This window comes from Cnephaeus nilssonii (assembly GCF_951640355.1).
Source record: "Cnephaeus nilssonii genome assembly, chromosome: X".
Taxonomy (NCBI): domain Eukaryota; kingdom Metazoa; phylum Chordata; class Mammalia; order Chiroptera; family Vespertilionidae; genus Cnephaeus; species Cnephaeus nilssonii.
In genome coordinates this window covers 24,326,204-24,349,055 of record NC_137071.1, presented here as the reverse complement: position 1 = coordinate 24,349,055, position 22,852 = coordinate 24,326,204, and the positions used below count along the sequence as shown (strand labels likewise).

The following is a 22,852-nucleotide window of genomic DNA, read 5'->3' as shown; positions in this document are numbered from 1 at the left end:
CTAAATTATAGTTGGAAGATTACTATGCAAATGATTCTGAGGTTGATTTTTTTCTTTACATGCCTCAGAAGACACTTCAAGATATCTTATTTGCAAATTCATTCTATTCAATAGTTATATATTTTTATTATATTGACTCTACAAATATTGATGTCCAAACTTTTAAACAATTTAAACTACTATAAATTTATTATTACATTCATTTCACACTTACTTTTGATAGTTTTAGAGTTATCATCTCTCAAAAACCCATCCTTACTTCCTACAGTGTCAAATCTCATAAAAACAGCATAGTCTTGCCTGTGTGAAGGGTCATAATCCTTTTTTCCTTCAGTAATTATCCTGTAAAAAATTACAATCAGTTATTTTTAAAGCAAAGACAGTGCACTTTGTTACCTCTCACAAGGGAATATCAACTGAATACTTAAATCTATGCAAAGAGATGAAAGTTCGGGAATAAAAATATGATTGTGATCCATTTTTCAATATTACTGGGCAGACAGAGACTTGCCAAAAGAAGGCCACAAAATGTAAATATCCCCCCAAAAATGAGTTCATGGCAACATTTGCAAGAGTAATTTACAAACACTGTCAGCTACAAAGCCACTTTCTATATAAAGGTTTTTCTTTCTATGCACACTTCATTGCTGGCTAAGGTCTCTGTTCATTTCTCTAAAATAGTCCTTCTTGCCCAGCTATGATGGCTCAGTGGATTGAGCATCGTACCATGGACTAAGAGGTCCTGGGTTCAATTCCCAGTCAGGGCACACATCCGGGTTGCAGGCTTGATCCCCAGTATGGGGTGTGCAGGAGGCATCCAATCAATGATTCTCATCATTGATGTTTCTATGTCTCTCTCCCTTCCTCTCTGAAATCAATAAAAACATATTTTGAAATAGTCATTCTTACTCCAGGATGTAATTGCAAACCTCTGTTACGTAAGTGTTCCTCCCATAGACAAAGAACATATTGCTAGCCACACCCTCATTACTGAACAGTAACTTAGAGAACAAGATTTGCAGAAAAGGCAAGGAAAGATGTGAAGGAGAAGAAAAGTAGGACCAAAGACATAGATGGATTACATCACAGGCCTACACACTGGCAATCTTTACTTGTCTTAACTAGAAGTCAGTTTTTTAGCAGTGGATACTCAAATAGATACACAAAAGGCTGATATGAAATATTACCTAGGAATGCAAATAGAATGTTGAGAAAACATGTAACTAAGACTTCAATTCATACTCATATCTATAAGTTTATGCTAGACTCTCAATTACCATGCTGCCATGAAAAGAAATTCATACTTATAATTTTAAAGATTTTGTATTAGTTTTACAGATTCACCAAAGAAATTCCTGTATGAAGGTATAATAAATAAGGCAAGTATAGATTGTACAAATAGAACATTTACTTGATGGATTCCTCTCCTTAACCCAACTCAGTTTCAGCAAACAATTGGTATCATCTAGGGACACTATAGCCATAAAAAGGACATTACCCATTCCCTGCCTTCTCACAAACAAGGGTAAACATATGGACATTTAGATGGGTTATCACCACACACTACAACCTCTCAAGTGTAGCTTAAATTGCTACTACATATTTAAAATAGCATTTCCAAATATATTTTCAAACTAAATAACCAAACCAAGAACTCAGAATTATGAAAAATATCCATTGGCAAGAGTCCTCAAAGTCTGTATGAATTTCAGCTACCAACCCTGGTTGATACCAGCAACTGCTATAGGCTTAATATTAATTCATGAAACTCAGTCAGCAAGCATTTTGCCCTGGCAGGAGCACTGCATCCTCTTTGGAGGCATCTAGAACATACTACATGCCACTGGCCATCATCTAACTTCTGCAGGGACAACAAAGTCTTGGTTGTACAGATTTGTTTGGAGCCACAACCCAAAACTTTCACTTCCACCACCTCATTTCCACAAGGTCTGGAGAGATTTTTAATTTAATGTGAAGTAGTTAGACCATATTTTTAAATATTGGAAATAATATTAAGCATGTTAGAAATAGTTAGAACCATAACAAGAAAAATCCGATTTCTGCCTCCTGTTAAGTTTTAATGTTAAAGTCAGTCTGATGAATGTATGGTTAATGTACTTTCCATTAATAAGAAACATCACAATGGAATTGATTTTTGCTTACTTTGGACTGAAACAAAATGTAATTTTAGTCTTTTGATAAGGTGATAATCTCCCTTCATTAGGAACACAGGAGATAAAAGTGGTAATATCCATGTTCTTGATTTGCCTTATGAAGGCAAGATTATTTATAGCAACATCTGTTCTTTGATAAATATTTGTACCCTGTAAGATAAATCAGAAATAAAAGAGTATTATGGAAAATATTAACAAAATATTTTTAGAGGTCATAAAATAATTATAGAAATTCCAGCATCTAGAAAATAGAGAATATGTGTGCCTTTAAAGTAACATACATAACTTTGGTGAAGGTACATCATAAAATTTAAATAACTTTAAAAACTGATGAGAGCAGAAACCCCACAATTAGTCACTTATTTATAAGAAACACTTGTCTGATTTAATTCAGATATATTACTATCAGTGTTAGTTTAATTTACTGAACTTTTTCAGGTTACTCTTGAAGACATATGAAATAAAAATTTATCTATCTGCATGTTAAAACATATTTAGAACAATTAAACAATTAAACAGCTTGTTGGGAAGATGGATTTGAGAATTAGTTTTCCCATATTCTCGAGTTAGGCCTTCTTGATCAATAAACATTTCCTTGCTCTTAAAAACAAATCAAAAAGCAACTTGTTGGTTATTATTTCAAAACAATTTGTTTCAAAATATAATACCTGGATTCTGAAGATGGCGACTGGCAGGAAGGTAGGGAGGGAGGGAGTGTGAGAGATTGAGGGAGCGATAGAGGAGTATGTGGACGTGTGTGGTGTGTGTGTATGAGCTAGGGACAGCTAGATCCTGCAGGTCTTCCAAGGGGCTGCCAAACCGGGCAGTCTTAGACGGCAGAGACCCGCTGCCATCTCGGACACTCCAGGGGTGGTCAGCGCAGGCACAGAGACCACGCCATCTTGAATAACAGAGCTGCTTGAGACTAGCATCCTGGCCTCAGCACCATGCAGTCTGGTCTCAGATGCAAACTGGGACCCTGGAGCCACTGGGGATGGAAACCTGTGACCACAGCTGTAGACTCACAGACACCAAGAATCCAGAAATCCCAACCGCAATTTTGTGTGAGTCACAGAGCCCATCCCCCTCCCCGCAGGCTCACAGGCAGCAGCATAGGAACTGCTAGACCAGCCCCTAGCACAGCCTTGCCACGCCGCTACAGGAATTTGAGCCTGGGAGCACGCGGACACTGGGAATCTGTTCCCCGCAATGCAATCCGGTGACTAAACCCCACGCCCACGCAGGGCGGCAGTGCCACCTATCTTTGATTCTGGGCAAGCGCACACGGAAGTCTATTTTCCGTAGCACAGGAGTGGGCCTCTTGCCCACACAGTGCTACTGTGCAACCTGGTCCCCCAAGCTGACCAGGACCCTGATTCTCCGGGAGAGAGGCAGCACTGGGCACCAGTGACTTGACTCTGCTTCTCATCAAGTGCACCTGGGATCCCTGATTCCCAGTGCATTCACACTAAGAGCCAGTGACTCCAATTCTTGGAACATGCACACACAGGGACCCTGATTCTCGGTGTGAGGCCACACCAAGGAACAGAGAATCTGATATTTGATTCTTGGTGCAGGCTCAGGGGAACTCTGACTCCTGGCACACAACAGGGGACTCTGATTTTCAGCACATACCAGTGGGGTCTCTGTTTCAGTGAGGCGCAGGCAGGGTCCCTGATTCTAGGTGCGCACACAAGGCCACACTGAGCGCCGGTGACTCTGATCCTGGGTGAGCGTGGCTCCCACCAACCCACAGCAGCCACACATCTTGGTGTCAGAGCTCTTCAGTGACACTCGGCAGATGCGAAGCTCCCACTGCAGACAGCCCAGGCCCACACAACTCGACATTTGAACCTTCTGGTGATGGTCAGAATGGGGAGACAACAAAGCAATCCCCAGAGGAAAGAAAATGAGGAGTCACCAAGAAAGGAAATTAGTGAAACGGAAGCATGCAATATGACAGAAAAAGAATTCAGAGTAATGGTCATACAGTTCATACACCAGATGAATGAGAAAATCAACAACCTATGCAAAAATCATGAAGAAATGAAAAGTGATATAGCTACAATCAAAAACACCATGGAAGATTTCAACAGTAGACTAGAAGAAGTAGAGGACAGAATTAGTGAGTTAGAAGATAAGATAGAGAAACAAGCTCAATCTGAACAGCAACTGGAGAAAAAAATTAAAAAGCAGGAGGAGAGCCTAAGGCAGCTTTGAAACAACACAAAACGAAGTAACATACATATAATAGGGCTGCCAGAAGGACAAGAAGAGCAGCAAGGATTAGAAAATCTATTTGAAGAAATAATGACAGAAAACTTCCCGGATATGGGGAAGAAAAAAGTTACACAAGTACAGAGTCCCAAGCAAGATGAATCCCAAAAAACCCACACCAAGACACATCATAATTACAATGGCAAATGTTCATGACAAAGACAGAATCTTAAAGGCTACAAGAGAGAGACAGAGAGTTACCTACAAAGGATCCCCCATCAGATTATCAAATTATTTCTCAACAGAAACATATCAAGCTAGAAGGGAATGTAAGGAGGTATACAAAGTGTTGCAAAGCAAAGGACTAGATCCAAGAATACCCTATCCAGCAAGACTATCAATCAAAATTGAAGGGGAAATCAGGAGCTTCGCAGACAAAAAAAAAAAAGGCTAAGGGAGTTTATCACTACCAAGCCAGCAATGAAAGAAATGCTAAAGGGAATGCTGTAAAAAGAAGAAATAGAAAGGGAGGAAGGAACACAGGCATAAAGTACAAAAATGGCTACAAACAAGTACCTATCAATAATAACATTAAACATAAATGGATTAAATGCTCCAATCAAAAGACACAGAGTAAGTGAATGGATAAGAAAACATGACCCATATATATTCTGTCTATAGGAGACCCACCTCAGAACAAGGGACTCACACAGACTGAAAGTGAAAGGATGGAAAATATCTATCAGGCAAATGAAAATGAAAAAAAGTGGGGGTAGCAATACATACAGCTGACAAAATAGACCTCAAAGTGAAGACCATAACAAGAGACAATAAAGGCCACTTCATAATTCTAAAGGGATCAATACAACAAGAGGATATAACTCTGGTAAACATTTGTGCACCCAATGCAGGAGCACCCAAATACATAAAAAAAATTCTGGAAGATATCAGGGGAGAGATTGACAACAACACAATCATAGTAGGAGACTTTAATACCCCATTAACATCATGGGATATATCCTCAAGACAAATAATTAGCAAAGAAACATCAATCTTAAACGACTCACTAGATCAGATGGATTTAATTGACATCTTTAGAACATTCCACCCCAAAACTACCGATATACATTCTTCTCAAGTGCACATGGGACATTTTCAAAAATAGACCACATATTGCAACACAGGCAAAGTCTCTCCAAATTCAAGAGGACTTAAATCATAACAAGCATCTTCTCAGATCACAATGGCATAAAATTAGAAATCAATTACAGTAAACACAATTACAAAAATTCAAACACTTGGAGGCGGAATAGCACACTATTAAACAATGAGTGGGTTACCAAAGAGAACAAAGAAGAAATAAAACACATCCTGGAAACAAACAACAATGAAAACACAACAATCAAAAATCTTTGGGACACAGTGAAAGCAGTCCTGAGAGGTAAGTTCATAGCATTACAGGCCTACCTAAAAAACAACAATAAGAAAAACTGTTAATAAACCATCTAACTCTGAAACTTAAAGAAGTAGAAAGAGAGCAACAAGAAAATCCCAGTGTGATCAGGAGGAAGGAAATAAAAAAGATCAGAGCGGAAAGAAATGACATAGAGACCAAAAAAACAATACAAAAGATCAATGAAATCAAGAGCTGGTTCTTTGAAAGGATAAATAAGATTGATCAACCTCTAGCCAGGCTCACCAAAAAGCAAAGAGAGAGGACCCAAATAAACAAAATCAGAAACAAAAGAGGTGAAATAAAAACAGACCCCACAGAAATATGAAGAATCACAAAATAATACTATGAGCAACTCTACTCCAACAAACTGGTCAACCTAGAAGAAATGGACATATTCCTAAAAAAATATTACCTTCCAAAACTCAATCAGGAGGAATCAAAAAATCTGAATAGGCTGATAACTATGGAGGAAATTGAAGCAGAATAAAAAAAAAAAAAAAAAACTTCCAACAAAAAAAAGCCCTGGACCAGAGGGCTTCACAGGGGAGTTTTATCAACCATTCAAAGAAGAAATAAAACCTATCTTCCTCTGACTATTCCAAAAAATTCAAGAGGAAGGAGCACTTCCAAGCTCCTTCTATGAAGTCAGCATCACCCTAATACCAAAACCAGATAAAGACAACACAATGAAAAAGAATTACAAGCCAATATCCCTCATGAACATAGATGCCAAAATCCTCAACAAAATTCTAGCAAATCGAATCCAGCATTACATTAGAATGATCATACACCATGACCAAGTGGGATTTATCCCGGGGATGCAAGGATGGTACATCCGCAAATTAATAAATGTGATACACCACATAAACAAACTGAGAGATAAAAATCACATAGTCATATCAATTGATGCAGAAAAAGCATTTGACAAAATCCAACACCCTTTCTTGATAAAAACTCTCAGCAAGGTGGGAATAGAAGGATCATACCTCAACATAATAAAAGCCATATATGACAAATCCACAGCCAACATCATACGCAATGGGCAAAAACTAAAACCATTTCCCCTAAGAACAGGAAAAAAACAGGGATGCCCACTCTCACCACTCCTCTTCGACATAGTACTGGAAGTACTAGCCATTGTGATCACACAAGAAGAAGAAATAAAAGGCATCCAAATTGGAAAAGAAGAAGTAAAACTGTCCTTACTCACAGATGACATGATATTGTATATAGAAAACCCCAAAGACTCCATCAAAAAACTACTAGACTTAATATATGAATTCAGCAATGTAGCAGGATACAAAATTAATACCCAGAAGTCTATGGCTTTTCTATATACTAATAATGAACTCACAGAAAGAGAAATTAAAAAAGAAATCCCGTTTATCATTGCAAAAAAAAAATTAAGATACCTAGAAATAAACTTAACCAAGGAGATAAAGGATCTATACTCAGAAAATTTCAAGACACTAAAAAAAAAAGAGATAGAGGAAGACATGAACAAATGGAAGAATATACCATGTTCATGGATTGGTAGAATCAACATCATTAAAATGTCCATACTACCCAAATCAATCTATAAATTCAATGCAATCCCTGTATATATTAAAATACCAACAGCATACTTCAAAGACCTAGAACAAATTCTCCCAAAATTCATCTGGATTAAAAAAAAAAAGACCCCAAATAGCTGCAGCAATCTTGAGAAAAAAGAACAATGCTGGAGGGATCTCAATACCAGATATCAAGCTATACTATAAAGCCACTTTTCTCAAAACTGCCTGGTACTGGCACAAGAACAGACATATAGACCAGTGGAACAGAACAGAAAACCCAGAAATCGACCCAAGCCATTATGCTCCATTAATATTTGACAAAGGAAGCAAGAGCATACAATGGAGACAAGACAGTCTCTTCAATAAATGGTGTTGGGAAAACTGGACAGATACTTGCAAAAAAATGAAACTAGACCACCAACTTACACCATACACAAAAATAAACTCAAAATGGATAAAGGACTTAAACGTAAGATGGGAAACCATAAAAATCTTAGAAGAAGCCATAGGCAACAAAATAGCAGACATTTGTCATAGCAATATCTTTACCAATACAGCTCCTAGGGCAATGGAAACTAAAGAGAAAATAAACAAATGGGACTATATCAAAATAAAAAGCTTCTGCACAGTAAAAGAAACCATCAACAAAACAATAAGAAAGCCCACTGCATGGGAGAATATATTTGCCAATGTTATCTCCGATGAGGGTTTAATCTCCAACATTTACAAGGAACTCATACAACTTAACAAAAGGAAGATAAACAATCCAATCAAAAAATGGGCAAAGGACCTAAGTAGACACTTTTTGAAAGAGGACATTCAGAAAGCCAAGAGACATATGAAAACATGCTCAAAGTCACTAATCATCTGAGAGATGCAAATCAAAACAACAATGAGGTACCATCTCACACCTGTCAGAATGGCTATTATCAACAAATCAACAAATGACAAGTGCTGGAGAGGATGCAGAAAAAAAGGAACCCTTCTTCACTGCTGATGGGAATGCAGGCTGATGTGGAAAACAGTATGGCATTTCCTCAAAAATTTAAAAATGGAACTGCCATTTGACCCAGTAATATCACTTCTAGGAATATATCCCAAGAAAACAGAAACACCAATCAGAAAGGATATATGCACCCCTATGTTCATCGCAGCGCAATTTACAATAGCTAATATTTGGAAATAACCTAAATGCCCATCAGCAGATGAATGGATTAGAAAACTGTGGTACATCTACACAAATGAATACTATGCTGCTGTAAAAAAGGACATCTTACCATTTGCAACAGCACGGATGGATCTGGAGAGCATTATGCTAAGTGAAATAAGCCAGTCCGTGAAAGAGAAATACCACATGATCTCACTCATCCTATCTAATAGAGGGAATATGCTAATTGACCATCACTCCATCACAAAGATGGCTGCACCCACAGCTGAGGCCAAGTTCCCATAATGAGCCTTAAAGAGCAATCAGCAGGGACCTGAGGCTACGCCCTCCCCCGCCCCCATGAGGCTTGATAGGGGACCTCAGGCCGCGCCCCCAACCTGGCAGGGATTGACCGGGGACCTCAGACCGCGCTCCCCACCCGGCAGGGCTTGACAGTGGACCTCAGGCTGTGCCCCCTGCACTGGCATCAGTTTGGGGGACCTCAGGCCGCACCCCCCTGCCCCGGTGTCAGGCCAGGGGACCTGAGACCACACACCCCTCCCGGCGGGGTTTGACTGGGGACCTCAAAGTGCGCTTCCCATCCTGGTGCTGGGCTAGGTGGCCTCAGGCTGCGCCCCCCCCCACCAGGTGGGGCTTGACAGGGGACTTCAGGCTGTGCCCCCCACCCCGGCACCAGGCCGGGGGACCTCAGACTGCACCCCCCGCCTGGCGAGGCTTGACAGGGGACCTCAGGCTGCACCCCCACCCCAGCACCAGGCCAGGGTACCTGAGGCTACGCCCCCCTGCCTGACTGGGCTTGACAGGGGACCTCAGGCCGTGCCCCCAACCCAGCGGGGCTTGACGGGGGACTTCAAGGTTCACCCCCAGTGCCTGGTTGGGGGAACTCAGGCCACGCCCCCGCCCAGCGGGGATTGACGGGGAACCTGAGGCTGTGCCCCCCTCCCGGTGCTGGGCCAGGAGACCTGACGCTGCACCCCCCTCCCAGTGTTGAGCCAGGGGACCTGAGGCTGCGCCCGCCCCCTGCCTGGTGGGGCTTGACGGGGGACCTCAGGCCATGCCCCCCACCCAGCGGGGCTTGACAGGGGATCTCAGGCCGTGTCCCCCACCTGGCGGGGCTTGATGGAGGACCTCAAGGCATGTCCCCCGCCCAAGTCTGGGCTGGGGGACCTCAGGCCATGACCCCGTCCTGGCACCGGGCCAAGAGACCTGAGGCTATGCCCCCTGCCTGGCAGGGCTTGACAAGGGTGGGACTGGCAGGGTCTGGATCTAGCTCAATGAGGAGGGGCCAGCCGGGTCTGGGTCTCATGCGATTTTGAGGTGCATGTGGGTGGGTGGGGACTTACTTGACTCTGGGTCCCATGGTGTGCCCCAGACTCTGACAGAAGGAAGGTTTTCATATACATTTTTACTAATTTTCTTTCATGTCTGATACTTCTATTATAGAGAAAGGGCAAATAGCAATATTAAATTATTTCCTCTAATTAATCCCCCTTTTAATGCACACGAATTACCCGGTCACTAGTTTATGGATAATAAAGAACATTACAAACTGTTGAACAAAAATAGATAGAGGCAAAGAAGCATTGAGCAGACTGTCAAACTACAGCGGGAAGGTAGGGGAGGGTTGGGGGGTTGGATAAGAGATCAACTGAAGGACTTGTTTGCATGCATATAAGCACAACCAACAGACTCAAGACACTGGGGCAGGGGGACGAGGGCAAGTGCCCAGGGGTAGTGGAGGCCCGGGGAAGGTCAGTGGGGAAAAAAATAAGAGACATATGTACTACTATTTATAATACCTTAAACAATAAAATGTTTTAAAAAATGAAAATAAAAAAAACCATAATACCTGATACACTATTTACTTACCAATTCTTCTCCAACTGAATCATTTTGTATTATTGCCACCCAATTTATAATTTCTGGACTATTATTGTATAGAAGTGCATGTTCAATCTTCGATGTTCCAAAGAAAGCAGAACCAAAGTGTATGCATTCCACTTTTTGATTACCAGTCAGGTTTAACAATTCAAGAATCTGCTCAACCACTCGAACTCTGATATTCAAGAATATATCTGGACGACCTTGCAAACTCACTCTGTAAGATAATGAATTATACATATATTTTTAATTAGAATTCTATACACTCTTTCTCCTAGATATTTATATAAACAAAACTTTTATAAAATCACATTATAATTAAAAGTCAAAGGCCTAAGAGCAGTTACTTTCACATACATGTGACTGTCATATCCTCTGTCTGTCTGAATCTGAACAGTAGAATGGCATATGTACAACCTAATTCACTGTCTCCAGGAAACAGCAAAGTTGGGAAACAATCACAGGAACTAACCCCAAAGAGAACTTATTTGTATGTCCATATCACCAATTATTTTGTAAATACTAGAGTTAGATGGAATAAATTATACCTCTAGTTCTAGAATTCTGAGATTCTTTTCTAACTTATCCTACTTAATAAGATACAAATTGGGAGTATGGGATCATCCCCATCCTAATACAGTAGGTCCTCGAGTTATGTCAGAGATCCGTTCCTATGGCATGACATAACGCGATTTTCACCATAAGTCGAAACCCACCTACATAAGCACCTATGTCACTCACATGGAGCACATATACAGCAGTAATGAAGTGAAACAGTAAAAAAAAAATTTTAAAGAAAGATAACAATTCCTGACCTTTACTTGTGTTAAATAAATAATGAAAAACATAAAGCACATCTATATATATAAAAGCCTAAGCAACCGTTATGACCAAATGACCAGTCGACCAGTTGCTATGATGTGCACTGACCGCCAGGGGGCAGACGCTTAACCTTTTGCACTCGGATGTCGAGTGTGACTCGACACAGTTAGCATCGGTAGCAGCTTGAGAAAAAAGCAAGCGAGTGCAAAGGGTTAATGCAGGAGCTGCCCCCTGGTGATCAGTGCGCTCCCACAGCCAACCTCCCATTGCCAGGCAACCTCCCCATGGCCGGTCCCTCCCCCTGTCCCGTAGGCCCTGTCCAGTAGCTAGCAGGCCCCGACTGGCAGCAGGCAAGCACCCAGGTCCCAGCCAGCAGCCGGCAGGCCCTGGCTGGCAGCTGTTCCAGCCCTGATCAGGATTGGGCGAGACAGCCCCAATAGGCTCTGATTACCAGCCAGGCCTAGGCACCCCACCTGTGCATGAATTTTGTGCAACAGGCCTCTAGTATGTACATATGTCAAAATGATGGAACTTTTTTTTTATATATAAACTAGCGTTCCTGTTGCAGGAAAAATCCTGCAATAGGGTTTCCTGCTGCACTCTACCCCACCCTGCCTGCTCTCCTCCCTTGTCCCCTGGCCCGCCTTCTCTGCCAACCCGCCTGCTGTTCCCTTCTCCCCCGGCCCCGCCTCCGCTCTTCCCTCCTCCCCCAGCCCCGCCTCCGCTCCTCCCTTCCCCCGCCCCGCCTTCTCCGCCAGCCCGCTCTCCTTCCTTCTCCCCTGGCCCCGCCTCCGCTCCTCCCTTCTCCCCGGCCCCGCCCCTTCTCCCCCGACCCCGCCTGCTCAACTTCCTTCTCCCCCGGCCCCACCTCCACTCCTCCCTTCTCCTCCCCCCGGCTTGCTTGCTTCTCTGCAGCTTTGCTCCCTTCTGCAGCTCTTGGCTTCTTTCTACGCTGTCGCGATATGCAAATTAGTCGCCATCTTTGTTGAGATAATTTGCATATTCATCCTGATTGGTTGGTGGGCGTGGCTTGGCTGGTGGGCGTGGCTTGGGCGTAGTGAAGGTGCGGTCAATTTGCATATTTGTCTATTATTAGATTAGATAAGTGGGAGATGGTGATGTAACCATGAAACGAAGTACGTCAAGTCCGACATAACCCGAGGACTGCCTGTAACTCAATTCCCTACAAAGTAAATTATTTCAGCAAAATCCCACTTTTTGCTGAAATGAATATACCCCCCCATAAAACTTCACTTCCCAGACTAATTTTAATTCCCTTTGGAAACTGGCCCCCACACCAAATGTACCTTTCTCTGGCCCAAATGCAATGCTTTTGAATCTTGTCCCATCAAATACCACAAACAATTGACCACTCCACAAACTAGGTCCTTAGCTTACACTCTGTCTCTGTCACACTGGACATGGTCGATATCACCTCTTGCACATTTCTCCTCCCCCTTAGCTTCCTTGACACCATATTTTCCTGGTTTCCCTCTCACTTATTCAGACTCTACCTTTCTCATTCTTCTAAGATTTGGATATTTTGTAAATTCCATAACTAATGGTATTTCTCTCCTACTCTTTCATATGCTACGCTCCTCAAATTATTTTCAATACTTCATGTTTCATTGACAACTTATCCACTGACAACTCTCAAACCAATATACCTAGAATAAAATTTTTTTCTGGGACTCAAGGTAAGTAAATCTAATAGGCTCTACAGTATTCTACAAAGCAAATCAATTCCAACATTTCAAAACTGAACTCAGATCTTTTCCCACAGATATGCCCCTTCTCTAACCTTCTCTTTCTATAACCACTCACTAAATCTAGTCAAATCTGTCTCTATAACATACCTCTAATCTGCAGAATTCTCTGCATACTCCCAATCTGTACCTGAGAAAAGCCTTTATCATTTCTCTTTTGTTTTATTATTATAGAGTCTAGTCAGGCTATCCACTCCATATCTGTACTCACTGCTATTAGTACAATCTTTCTAAAATACAAACTAATTAAGATACTCCCATCTTAAAATTTTCCTGAGATTACACAGCCTTCACAATAGAACCTAAACTATTAGGGCTCACAACTGTTTCTCAAACTTTTTTGTTTGCTGTGACCTTCAGTAAGAAATATATCTTACATTGCAATGTAGGAAGCACAGACACACACACACACAGCTTTATAAAACAACATTTGCCCTTACGAGGTGAGATGCATTCTGATATTTTCAACTTCATTGTTTTAATACTGGTAATGCCCCATTATAGTGATTGCACATCCCACTAATGAAATGAGACTTAAAGCATTAAATAACACTGTCCTATTAAATCCTTTACTGGACCCTACACTGTTCTGTTTTCCTGGTCTGATCTTACATCACTCCTTACCTCCATCTCTTTCCCTCTACAATCCTCAGATCTCTCAGTGTGTAACACTGTCTATTCACCTCTAGGAGTACAAGCCTTCTAGCTGCTCTGCCTAAAATCACTCCTCTAACCCATTCCTATCATCAACACCTACCTCCCCTACACACACACACACACACACACACACACACACACACACAGCCCAAATCACACCACTGCTCTATGTCTGGCTAATTTCTCCTCACCAATGAGTGCTTGGTTCAACTATTACCTCCTTAGTGGAGCCCTTATTTGATCCATCCCCTCACCCCCACAAAATCCAAACTAGTACCTCCTGTTAAGTATACCCAAATGCCATCCTTTGTTTCTTCCCATTTTTGAATCCCTTGTTTAGTGTTAGAAATAAGGCAAGCCCCACAACTAGGGGTCCTGGTAGAACACAAAACATACTTGGAAGCCAGGAAGCAAGGCAAATATCTTTACTTCTATGTAGAAAGGTGCGCACACATGGTTTGGAAACATGCGGACACCAAGCAGGAGGTCTGCTCGGAATTTATAATCCCTGACGCATGTGACCTGTCCCTTGCTCTTGATTGGAGCTCAGGTGCACAGTCTTTCACGATTGGCTAATTCAAAGGGAGGGGTTGGCCTTTGCTGTTTCAAGATGGTGGCCCCAGGGGAGCTGCAAGCCATGCGGCCAACATGGTGGCTGCCAAGTCACATAGTCCAAAATGGCGGCTGTCTAAACTGTTCTTTGACAGAAAAGATTATTTGTTTATTCTCACATTTAGCAAATATTATAGACTCAATTTATTACTGCTGACTGAAAAACCAATGAGGCTAACCCACATTCAAAGACAATAGGCATATCTGAAAAGAGAAAAACAGGAAAGTATTAAGTACTATATTAGAATTAAGAATCATAGTACACACTCACTTAGCCACTTCATTTACAAGGCTGGGCTGGTCTGCACAGAATTCCACTTTAATAATCTTCGAGGACTTGGGCTCCACAATACCATTAGTTGGAAAAATTACAATGGGTGATTGGCCCTGGTATAGTGTTGTAAACATACCTAAGGAGAACAAGAGCAGGTGGTTCACATCTGGATCCTTACAATATTACATTCATACCCTTGGTAGAGGATAGACAAATATTACAGAGTATATGGTCTACTGAAGACCAAGAACTACAGCTTTTGTTATAAGTCCAGATTCTAGGGTCACCAAAGATATGTGAGCCTGGTGTTAAGGCTTAACCCTCATCAATAGCTAAAATATATTGCCTGCTTACTGTGTTCAGATAGTTATGCTAAGAGATTTGCATATGGTATTCTATTTAATGCTCATAACGATTCATTGATATAGGTTCCTCCATAAATAATGAAATAGAAGCTTAGAAAGGTTGAGTGACTTGTCCAAAGACACACAACTATTGTGGTAGATTAAATGGTTGACTCCAATTCTCCACCCTTCTCTGCATCCTTACCATTACCCTACCATGGACAAAGTATGTTTCCCTACCCCTTGACTTTGAACTTGATCATGTGATTTACTTTGGCCAACAGCATTTGGCTAGTCGTGACAACATGCCAGCTCTAACCCCAGATGTTTTCCTGCAGTTCTACAATGAGAAATGTTTCTCGAGTAGCTGCTGTCCCTTTGGCATGTGCCCTAGAATGAGCAAATATGGACCACAGCTACCCAGCTCACTCACAGACCTGTAGTAACAGAACAGGCCCAGCTGCCTCAGCCTAAAGCAGCCACCCACCTGAGCACAGTCAAGTTCTAGACAATCATCATACAAATGAAAAATGTAAAAATAATTGCTTTTTTTTCATATACAGAGTTGTGAGGTGGTTTATAACATAGCAATATTTGATTACTATAGCTGGTAACTAAATAATTGAGCTGGGATTTTCACCTGGATGTTTCTGACCATAGGATTCAAACTTATAGCCACTGCTACTTCTCTATAGATGAACTAATGCAATTCACACAGGGAAAGGGCAAAAGGAATGCGTTTCTAGAATAAACTAGCTTATGAGAAGGAAGTTACAAAAATTTCTTCTAAAAGTAGAAATGGTTCATAATTCATGGTTATATTTGGCACTTACATTACAGCACACAATCCTTGAGATCAAATACTATCTTTTTCATCTCTATGGTCCTAGCACCCACATAGTGCCTGGCACAAAGCTGTGTTCAAAATATGTCCAACAAATAGAAGCAACCAGTCACAAGTTTCTTAAATATCATTATACAATATTAAAACAAATGAACATACTGCCAACATAAACAACTTCGCAAATTTCTAATTCACCCATTTTAAATCATAATTGATGACATTTTCCAAAAGTATTCATTTAACTTAGAATAAAATATTAGCATAATAAAAGTACTGAAAACATAAAAAGACAATAAAACCTTTTTAAGTACAGAAATGAACTGATGGAAAAGGCAAAGTCACAGTAAGAAAATTTGTTAATCCAATTATTTTAGGGAAGTGCTAATGGCATAATATTTCAGGTTTATTTTCTGTCATAAGATAAAACAAATATTTGTAAATTATATCCATTTTAAACAAATAACCATTATTGACTCAGTTCTCCAGAAAAAGAAATCTGCCTGAGTTCAGTTAAGGCTGAGTCAGTGTAATAGTTCCTATATTGTAAGCACTTTGATGTAATTTGACAAGAGTTTAAGTAATGTTTCAAAAGCTTATTCAGGAACAACCCTAAAATCAAAGGACCATTTTCGGTCTTCTAATTATATTAAAACAGTGGGTACATAAACATTACTGTGTCATATATAACTTTAATGCCATTAATAATTATGAAATATTTGACTGTTGTATTTTTTAATTGCTAACAACAGGAGCAAGGACATCATCCTAAGAGAAGAATATCCCTGAAGGAAGGAAGTTACAGATGAAATTCTGTCATCAAATTTTCATTTCTTTTCAGATATGACACTGGCTAATGTGTGGCAAATGAACTAGAAGGAGATAAGAGGAGAATTCAGAGAAATAACTTAGATTGGTGTAATTACTAGGCAAGAGAAAACGATGGCCTGCTGTAGAAAAGTGGCAATGAGACAGAGAAAAGTAGAATTACTGACATAATCAGGAAGTGAATAGACAGGATTTAATAAATGACAAAGGGGACAGGTGAAAAAAAAGGGAGATCTCAAGGATGTTACCAAGTTTCTGACTTTTCTAAATATATGGTGGTGACTATGAAAAAGAGAAAAGGACAAGTTTTGGGGAGAAGCAGAGCAGTTTAGTTTTAGACATGTTAAGTTTGAGAAACCTGAGACCCGCCCCTCGCCCAAGCTGCAGAGCTTTGCGCAGGGACGCGTTCCCCTGTAGGGAATTTGGCGCGCGCGGGACAGAAGCAGCTCCCCATCAGGGAAATCTGTCAGTGCGCAGCACAGAGGGCTCCCCTTCAGGGAATTTGGGGGAATTTGGCTTGCGGGTCACAGCTCCCCCTTCGGGGAATCTTAGAGCGTGCCCAGAGGGGCTTCCCTTTGGGGAATTTGGCCCGCAGGACGGACTCCGCCCCCATTCCGGGACTCTGGGAGAGTGCACGAAGCCAGCTCACCTTCAGGATTTTAAGAATGTGCGCTCTAGCCGGTTTGGCTCAGTAGAGAGAGCACACACAGGACTCAGCTCCACTTCAGGGAATTTGGCACGCCGGACACAGCTGCCTGGGATCCCTGACTCACAGCGCATTCACACTAAGAGCCAGCGACCCCAATTGTTGGTGCATGCACTCACAGGGACCCTGATTCTCAACGAAAAACCGCACAAGGCAACAGAGACTTTGACACTCGAGTCTTGGTGCAGACACAGGGAAACTCTGACTCCTGGCACATGCTAAGGATCTCATTTTCGGCACATACCAACAGTGTGGTGCAGACAGGGCCCCTGATTCTAAGTGTGCACACGAGACCACATGGAACACTGGGGACACTGAACCTGGGCAAGTCTGGTTCCCGCCAACCAAAGGCAGCCACATGTCCTAGTGTCAGAGCACTTCAGTGAAACTCGGGTGAGCGAAGTCCCCACAGCACACGGCCCAGGTCCACGCAAACGGAAGCTTGAGCTTTCTGGTAATAGCCAGAATGGGGAAACGAAATAACTCACAGAGGAAAGAAAATGTGGAGTCGCCAAGAAAGGAAATTAGTGAAACTGAAGCTTGCAACATGACCGAAAAGGAGTTCAGAGTAATGGTCGTGGAATTTATACATCGGATGGATGAGAAAATCAACAACTTATGCAAGAATCAGGAAGAAATGAAAAGTGATATAGCTACAATCAAAAACACCATGGAAAGTTTCAACAGTAGACTACAAGAAGCAGAGGATCGAATTAGTGAGTTAGAAGATCAGGTACAGAAACAAGCTCAATCTGAACAGCAATTGGAGAAAAAAATTAAAAAGCAGGAGGAAAGCCTAAGGGAGCTTCAGGACAACATGAAACGAAGTAACATGCGTATAATAGGGCTGCCAGAAGGACAAGAAGAGCAGCAGGGATTAGAAAATCTATTTGAAGAAATAATGACAGAAAACTTCCCGGATATGGGAAAGATAAAAGTTATGCAAGTACAGAGAGTCCCAAGCAGGATCAACCCCAAAAGACCCACACCAAGACATGTCATAATTTCAATGGCAAATATAAATGATAAAGAGAGAATCCTAAAGGCGGCAAGAGAGAGACAGAGAGTTACCTACAAAGGAACACCCATCAGATTGTCAAATGATTACTCAACAGAAACACAACAAGCTAGAAGTGAATGGAAGGAGGTATACAAAGTGTTGCAAAGCAAAGGACTGAATCCAAGAATACTATATCCAGCAAGACTATCAATCAAAATTGAAGGGGAAATCAGGAGCTTTGCAGACAAAAAAAGGCTCAGGGAGTTTATCACCACCAAAAGAGCAATGCAAGAATTGCTAAAGGGAATACTGTAAAAAGAAGAAATAAACAGGTAAGAAGGAATACAGACACAAAAATAGATATGACTACAAACAAATACCTTTCAGTAATAACTTTAAATGTAAACGGACTAAATTCTCCAATCAAAAGACATCGAGTAGCTGAATGGATAAAAAAACACGACCCATATATATGCTGTCTACAAGAGACCCACCTCAGAACAAGAGACTCACACAGATTGAAAGTGAAGGGATGGAAAAATATCTTTCAGGCAAATGGAAATGAAAAAAAAGCTGGGGTAGCAATACTTATATCTGACAAAATAGACCTCAAAGTAAATGCCATAACAAGAGATAAGAAAGGCCACTTCATAATACTAAAGGGAGAAATCCAACAAGAAGAAATAATTCTGGTAAACATATACGCTCCCAATATAGGAGCACCCAAATACATAAAAAAACTCCTGGAGGATATCAAGGGAGAGATTAATAGAAATACAATCATAGTAGGAGACTTTAATACCCCACTATCACCACTGGACAAATCCTCTAAACAAAAAATCAGCAAAGAAACAGCAATCCTAAATGACTCACTAGACCAGATGGAATTAATTGACAACTTCAGAACATTTCACCCCAAAGCCACAGAATATACATTCTTCTCAAGTGCACATGGGTCATTTTCAAAGATAGACCATATGCTGGGTCACAGGCAAAGTCTCTTCAAATTCAAGAAGATAGAAATTATATCAAGCATCTTCTCAGATCACAGTGGCATAAAACTGGAAATCAACTACAATAAATACAATCCAAAGAAATCAAACACATGGAGACTAAACAGCATGCTATTAAACAAGGACTGGGTCACCAGAGAGATCAAGGAAGAAATAAAAAACATCATGGCAACAAATGACAATGAAAACACAACAATCCAAAATCTATGGGACACAGCAAAAGCAGTCTTGAGAGGGAAGTTCATAGCTCTACAAGCCTATTGCAAAAAACAAGAAACAATGGTAATAAATTACTTAACCCTACAACTCAAAGAGCTAGAAAAAGCGCAGCAAGAAAAGCCCAGTGTAACCAGAAGGAAGGAAATAACAAAGATCAGAGCGGAGATAAATGACATAGAGACCAAAGAAACAATACATAAGATCAACAAAACCAAGAGCTGGTTCTTTGAAAGGATAAACAAGATTGATGGACCTCTAGCCAGGCTCACCAAGAAGCAAAGAGAGAGGACCCAAATAAACAAAATCAGAAATGAAAGAGGTGAAATAACAATAGACCCCGCTGAGATACAAAGGATTGTTACAAAATACTACGAACAACTCTATTCCAACAAACTGGACAACCTGGAGGAAATGGACATATTCCTAGAAAAATATAACCTTCCAAAAATCAATCAAGAAGAATCTAAACAGCTCAATAGGCCAATAACTATGGACGAAATTGAAGCAGTCATCAAAAAGATTCCGGCAAACAAAAGCCCGGGGCCTGATGGCTTCACAGGAGAGTTTTACCAAACATTCAAGGAAGAACTAAAACCTATCCTCCTCTGACTATTCCAAAAAATTCAAGTGGAAGTAACACTTCCAAGCTCCTTCTATGAAGCCAGCGTCACCCTAATACCAAAACCAGATAAAGACAACACAATGAAAGAGAATTACAGACCAATATCCCTCATGAACATAGATGCCAAAATCCTCAACAAAATTCTAGCAAATCGGCTCCAGCAGTACATCAGAAAGATCATACACCATGACCAAGTAGGATTTATCCCAGGAATGCAAGGATGGTACAATATCCGCAAATCAATAAACATGATACATCACATAAACAAATTGAAAGATAAAAATCACATAGTCATATCAATTGATGCAGAAAAAGCATTTGACAAAATCCAACACCCTTTCTTGATAAAAACTCTCAACAAGGTGGGAATAGAAGGCTCATACCTCAACATAATAAAAGCTATATATGATAAACCCACAGCAAACATCATACTCAATGGACAAAAACTAAAAACATTTCCCCTAAGAACAGGAACAAGACAGGGATGCCCACTCTCACCACTCCTGTTTGACATAGTACTGGAAGTATTAGCCATTGCAATTAGACAAGAAGAAGAAATAAAAGGCATCCAAATTGGAAAAGAACAAGTAAAGCTGTCTTTATTTGCAGACGACATGATATTGTACATAAAAAATCCAAAAGACTCCGTCAAAAAACTAATAGACTTAATAAATGAATTCGGCAATGTAGCAGGATACAAAATTAACGCCAAGAAATCTATGGCCTTTCTATACACCAATAGTGAACTTACAGACAGAGAGACTAAAAAGGCAATCCCATTTACCATCGCACCAAAAAAATTAAGATACCTAGGAATAAACTTAACTAAGGAGGTAAAAGACCTATACACGGAAAACTACAGGACACTGAAAAAAGTGATAGAGGAAGACGTAAACAGATGGAAGAACATACCATGTTCATGGATTGGTAGAATCAACATCATTAAAATGTCCATACTTCCCAAAGCAATCTATAGATTCAATGCACTCCCCATTAAAATACCAACGGCATATTTCACAGACCTTGAAAGAACTCTCCAAAAATTCATCTGGAATTAAAAAAGACCCCGAATAGCCACAGCAATCCTGAGAAAGAAGAATAAAGTAGGAGGGATCTCAATACCAGATTTCAAGCTGTATTACAAAGCCACTGTTCTCAAAACAGCCTGGTACTGGCACAAGAACAGACATATAGATCAATGGAACAGAATAGAGAATCCAGATATTGACCCAAACCACTATGCTCAATTAATATTTGACAAAGGAGGCATGAACATACAATGGAATAAAGACAGTCTCTTCAATAAATGGTGTTGGGAAAATTGGACAGATACATGCAAAAAAATGAAGCTTGATCACCAACTTACGCCATACACAAAAATAAACTCAAAATGGATACAGGACTTAAACATAAGACGGGAAACCATAAAAATACTAGAGCAATCCACAGGCAGCAAAATCTCAGACATATGCCAAAAGAAATTTTTCACTGACACTGCCCCTAGGGCAATGGAAGCTAAAGAGAAAATTAACAAATGGGACTACATAAAAATAAAAAGCTTTTTCACAGCAAAAGAAACCATCAACAAAACAACAAGAAGGCCCACTGCATGGGAGAACATATTTGCAAATGGCATCACTGATAAAGGTTTAATCTCCAACATCTACAGGCAGCTTATACAACTTAATAAAAGGAAGATAAATGATCCAATAAAAAAATGGGCAACAGACCTAAATAGAATCTTTTCAAAAGAAGACAGAAGGAAGGCCAAGAGACACATGAAAACATGCTCAACGTCACTAATTATCCGAGAGATGCAAATCAAAACAACAATGTGGTACCATCTCACACCTGTCAGAATGGCTATCATCAACAAATCAACAAACGACAAGTGTTGGGGAGGATGCGGAGAAAAAGGAACCCTCGTGCACTGCTGGTGGGAATGTAGACTGGTGCAGCCACTGTGGAGAACAGTATGGAGTTTCCTCAAAAAACTGAAAATGGAACTCCCATTTGACCCAGTAATCCCACTCCTGGGAATATATCCGAAGAAACTAGAAACTCCAATCAGAAAGGATATATGCACCCCTATGTTCATAGCAGCACAATTCACCATAGCGAAGATTTGGAAACAGCCTAGGTGCCCGTCAGCAGATGACTGGATCAGAGAACTGTGGTACATCTACACAATGGAATACTATGCTGCCATAAAAAAGAAGGAATTCTCATCATTTGCAGCAACCTGGATGGAATTGGAGAACATTATGTTAAGTGAAATAAGTCAGTCAATGAAAGAAAAATACCACATGATCTCACTCATTTATGGCTAATAAAGAACATTATAAACTTGAACAAAAAGAGATACAGAGACAGTAAAGCATCAAACAGACTGTCAAATTACAGGGGGAAGGTTAGGGAGAGGTGGGGGAGATAAGAGATCAATCAAAGGACTTGTATGCATGCATATAAGCATAACCAATGGATGCAAAACTCTGGGGGGTGAGGGCATATATGGGAGTGGGGTGGGGGGGCAATGGTAAGATATGTACACATATAATACCTTAATAAAAAAATTGAAAAAAAAAGTTTGAGAAACCTAGAGGAAATACAAAGAATTATGTAGAGTTCAGTGAAGTAATAGGAATGGAAGTGATTACCTAGGGAAAGCGTGTTGACTGTGGAGACATGAGGATCCA

General features: G+C 40.7%; 1 protein-coding gene across 1 annotated transcript in view; it reads right to left on the bottom strand.

The window, feature by feature from the left end:
- CFAP47 (cilia and flagella associated protein 47) overlaps positions 1-22,852 on the bottom strand; it is a gene marked incomplete at both ends in the record, with an annotated part of 486,291 nt that overhangs the window by 444,114 nt on the left and 19,325 nt on the right. Inside the window, 4 exons of the mRNA XM_079765682.1 lie at positions 215-342; positions 2,164-2,324; positions 10,441-10,669; positions 14,581-14,719. Of these exons, the coding sequence (XP_079621808.1) occupies positions 215-342; positions 2,164-2,324; positions 10,441-10,669; positions 14,581-14,719 (657 nt within the window). The remainder of the gene's footprint in view (positions 1-214; positions 343-2,163; positions 2,325-10,440; positions 10,670-14,580; positions 14,720-22,852) is intronic.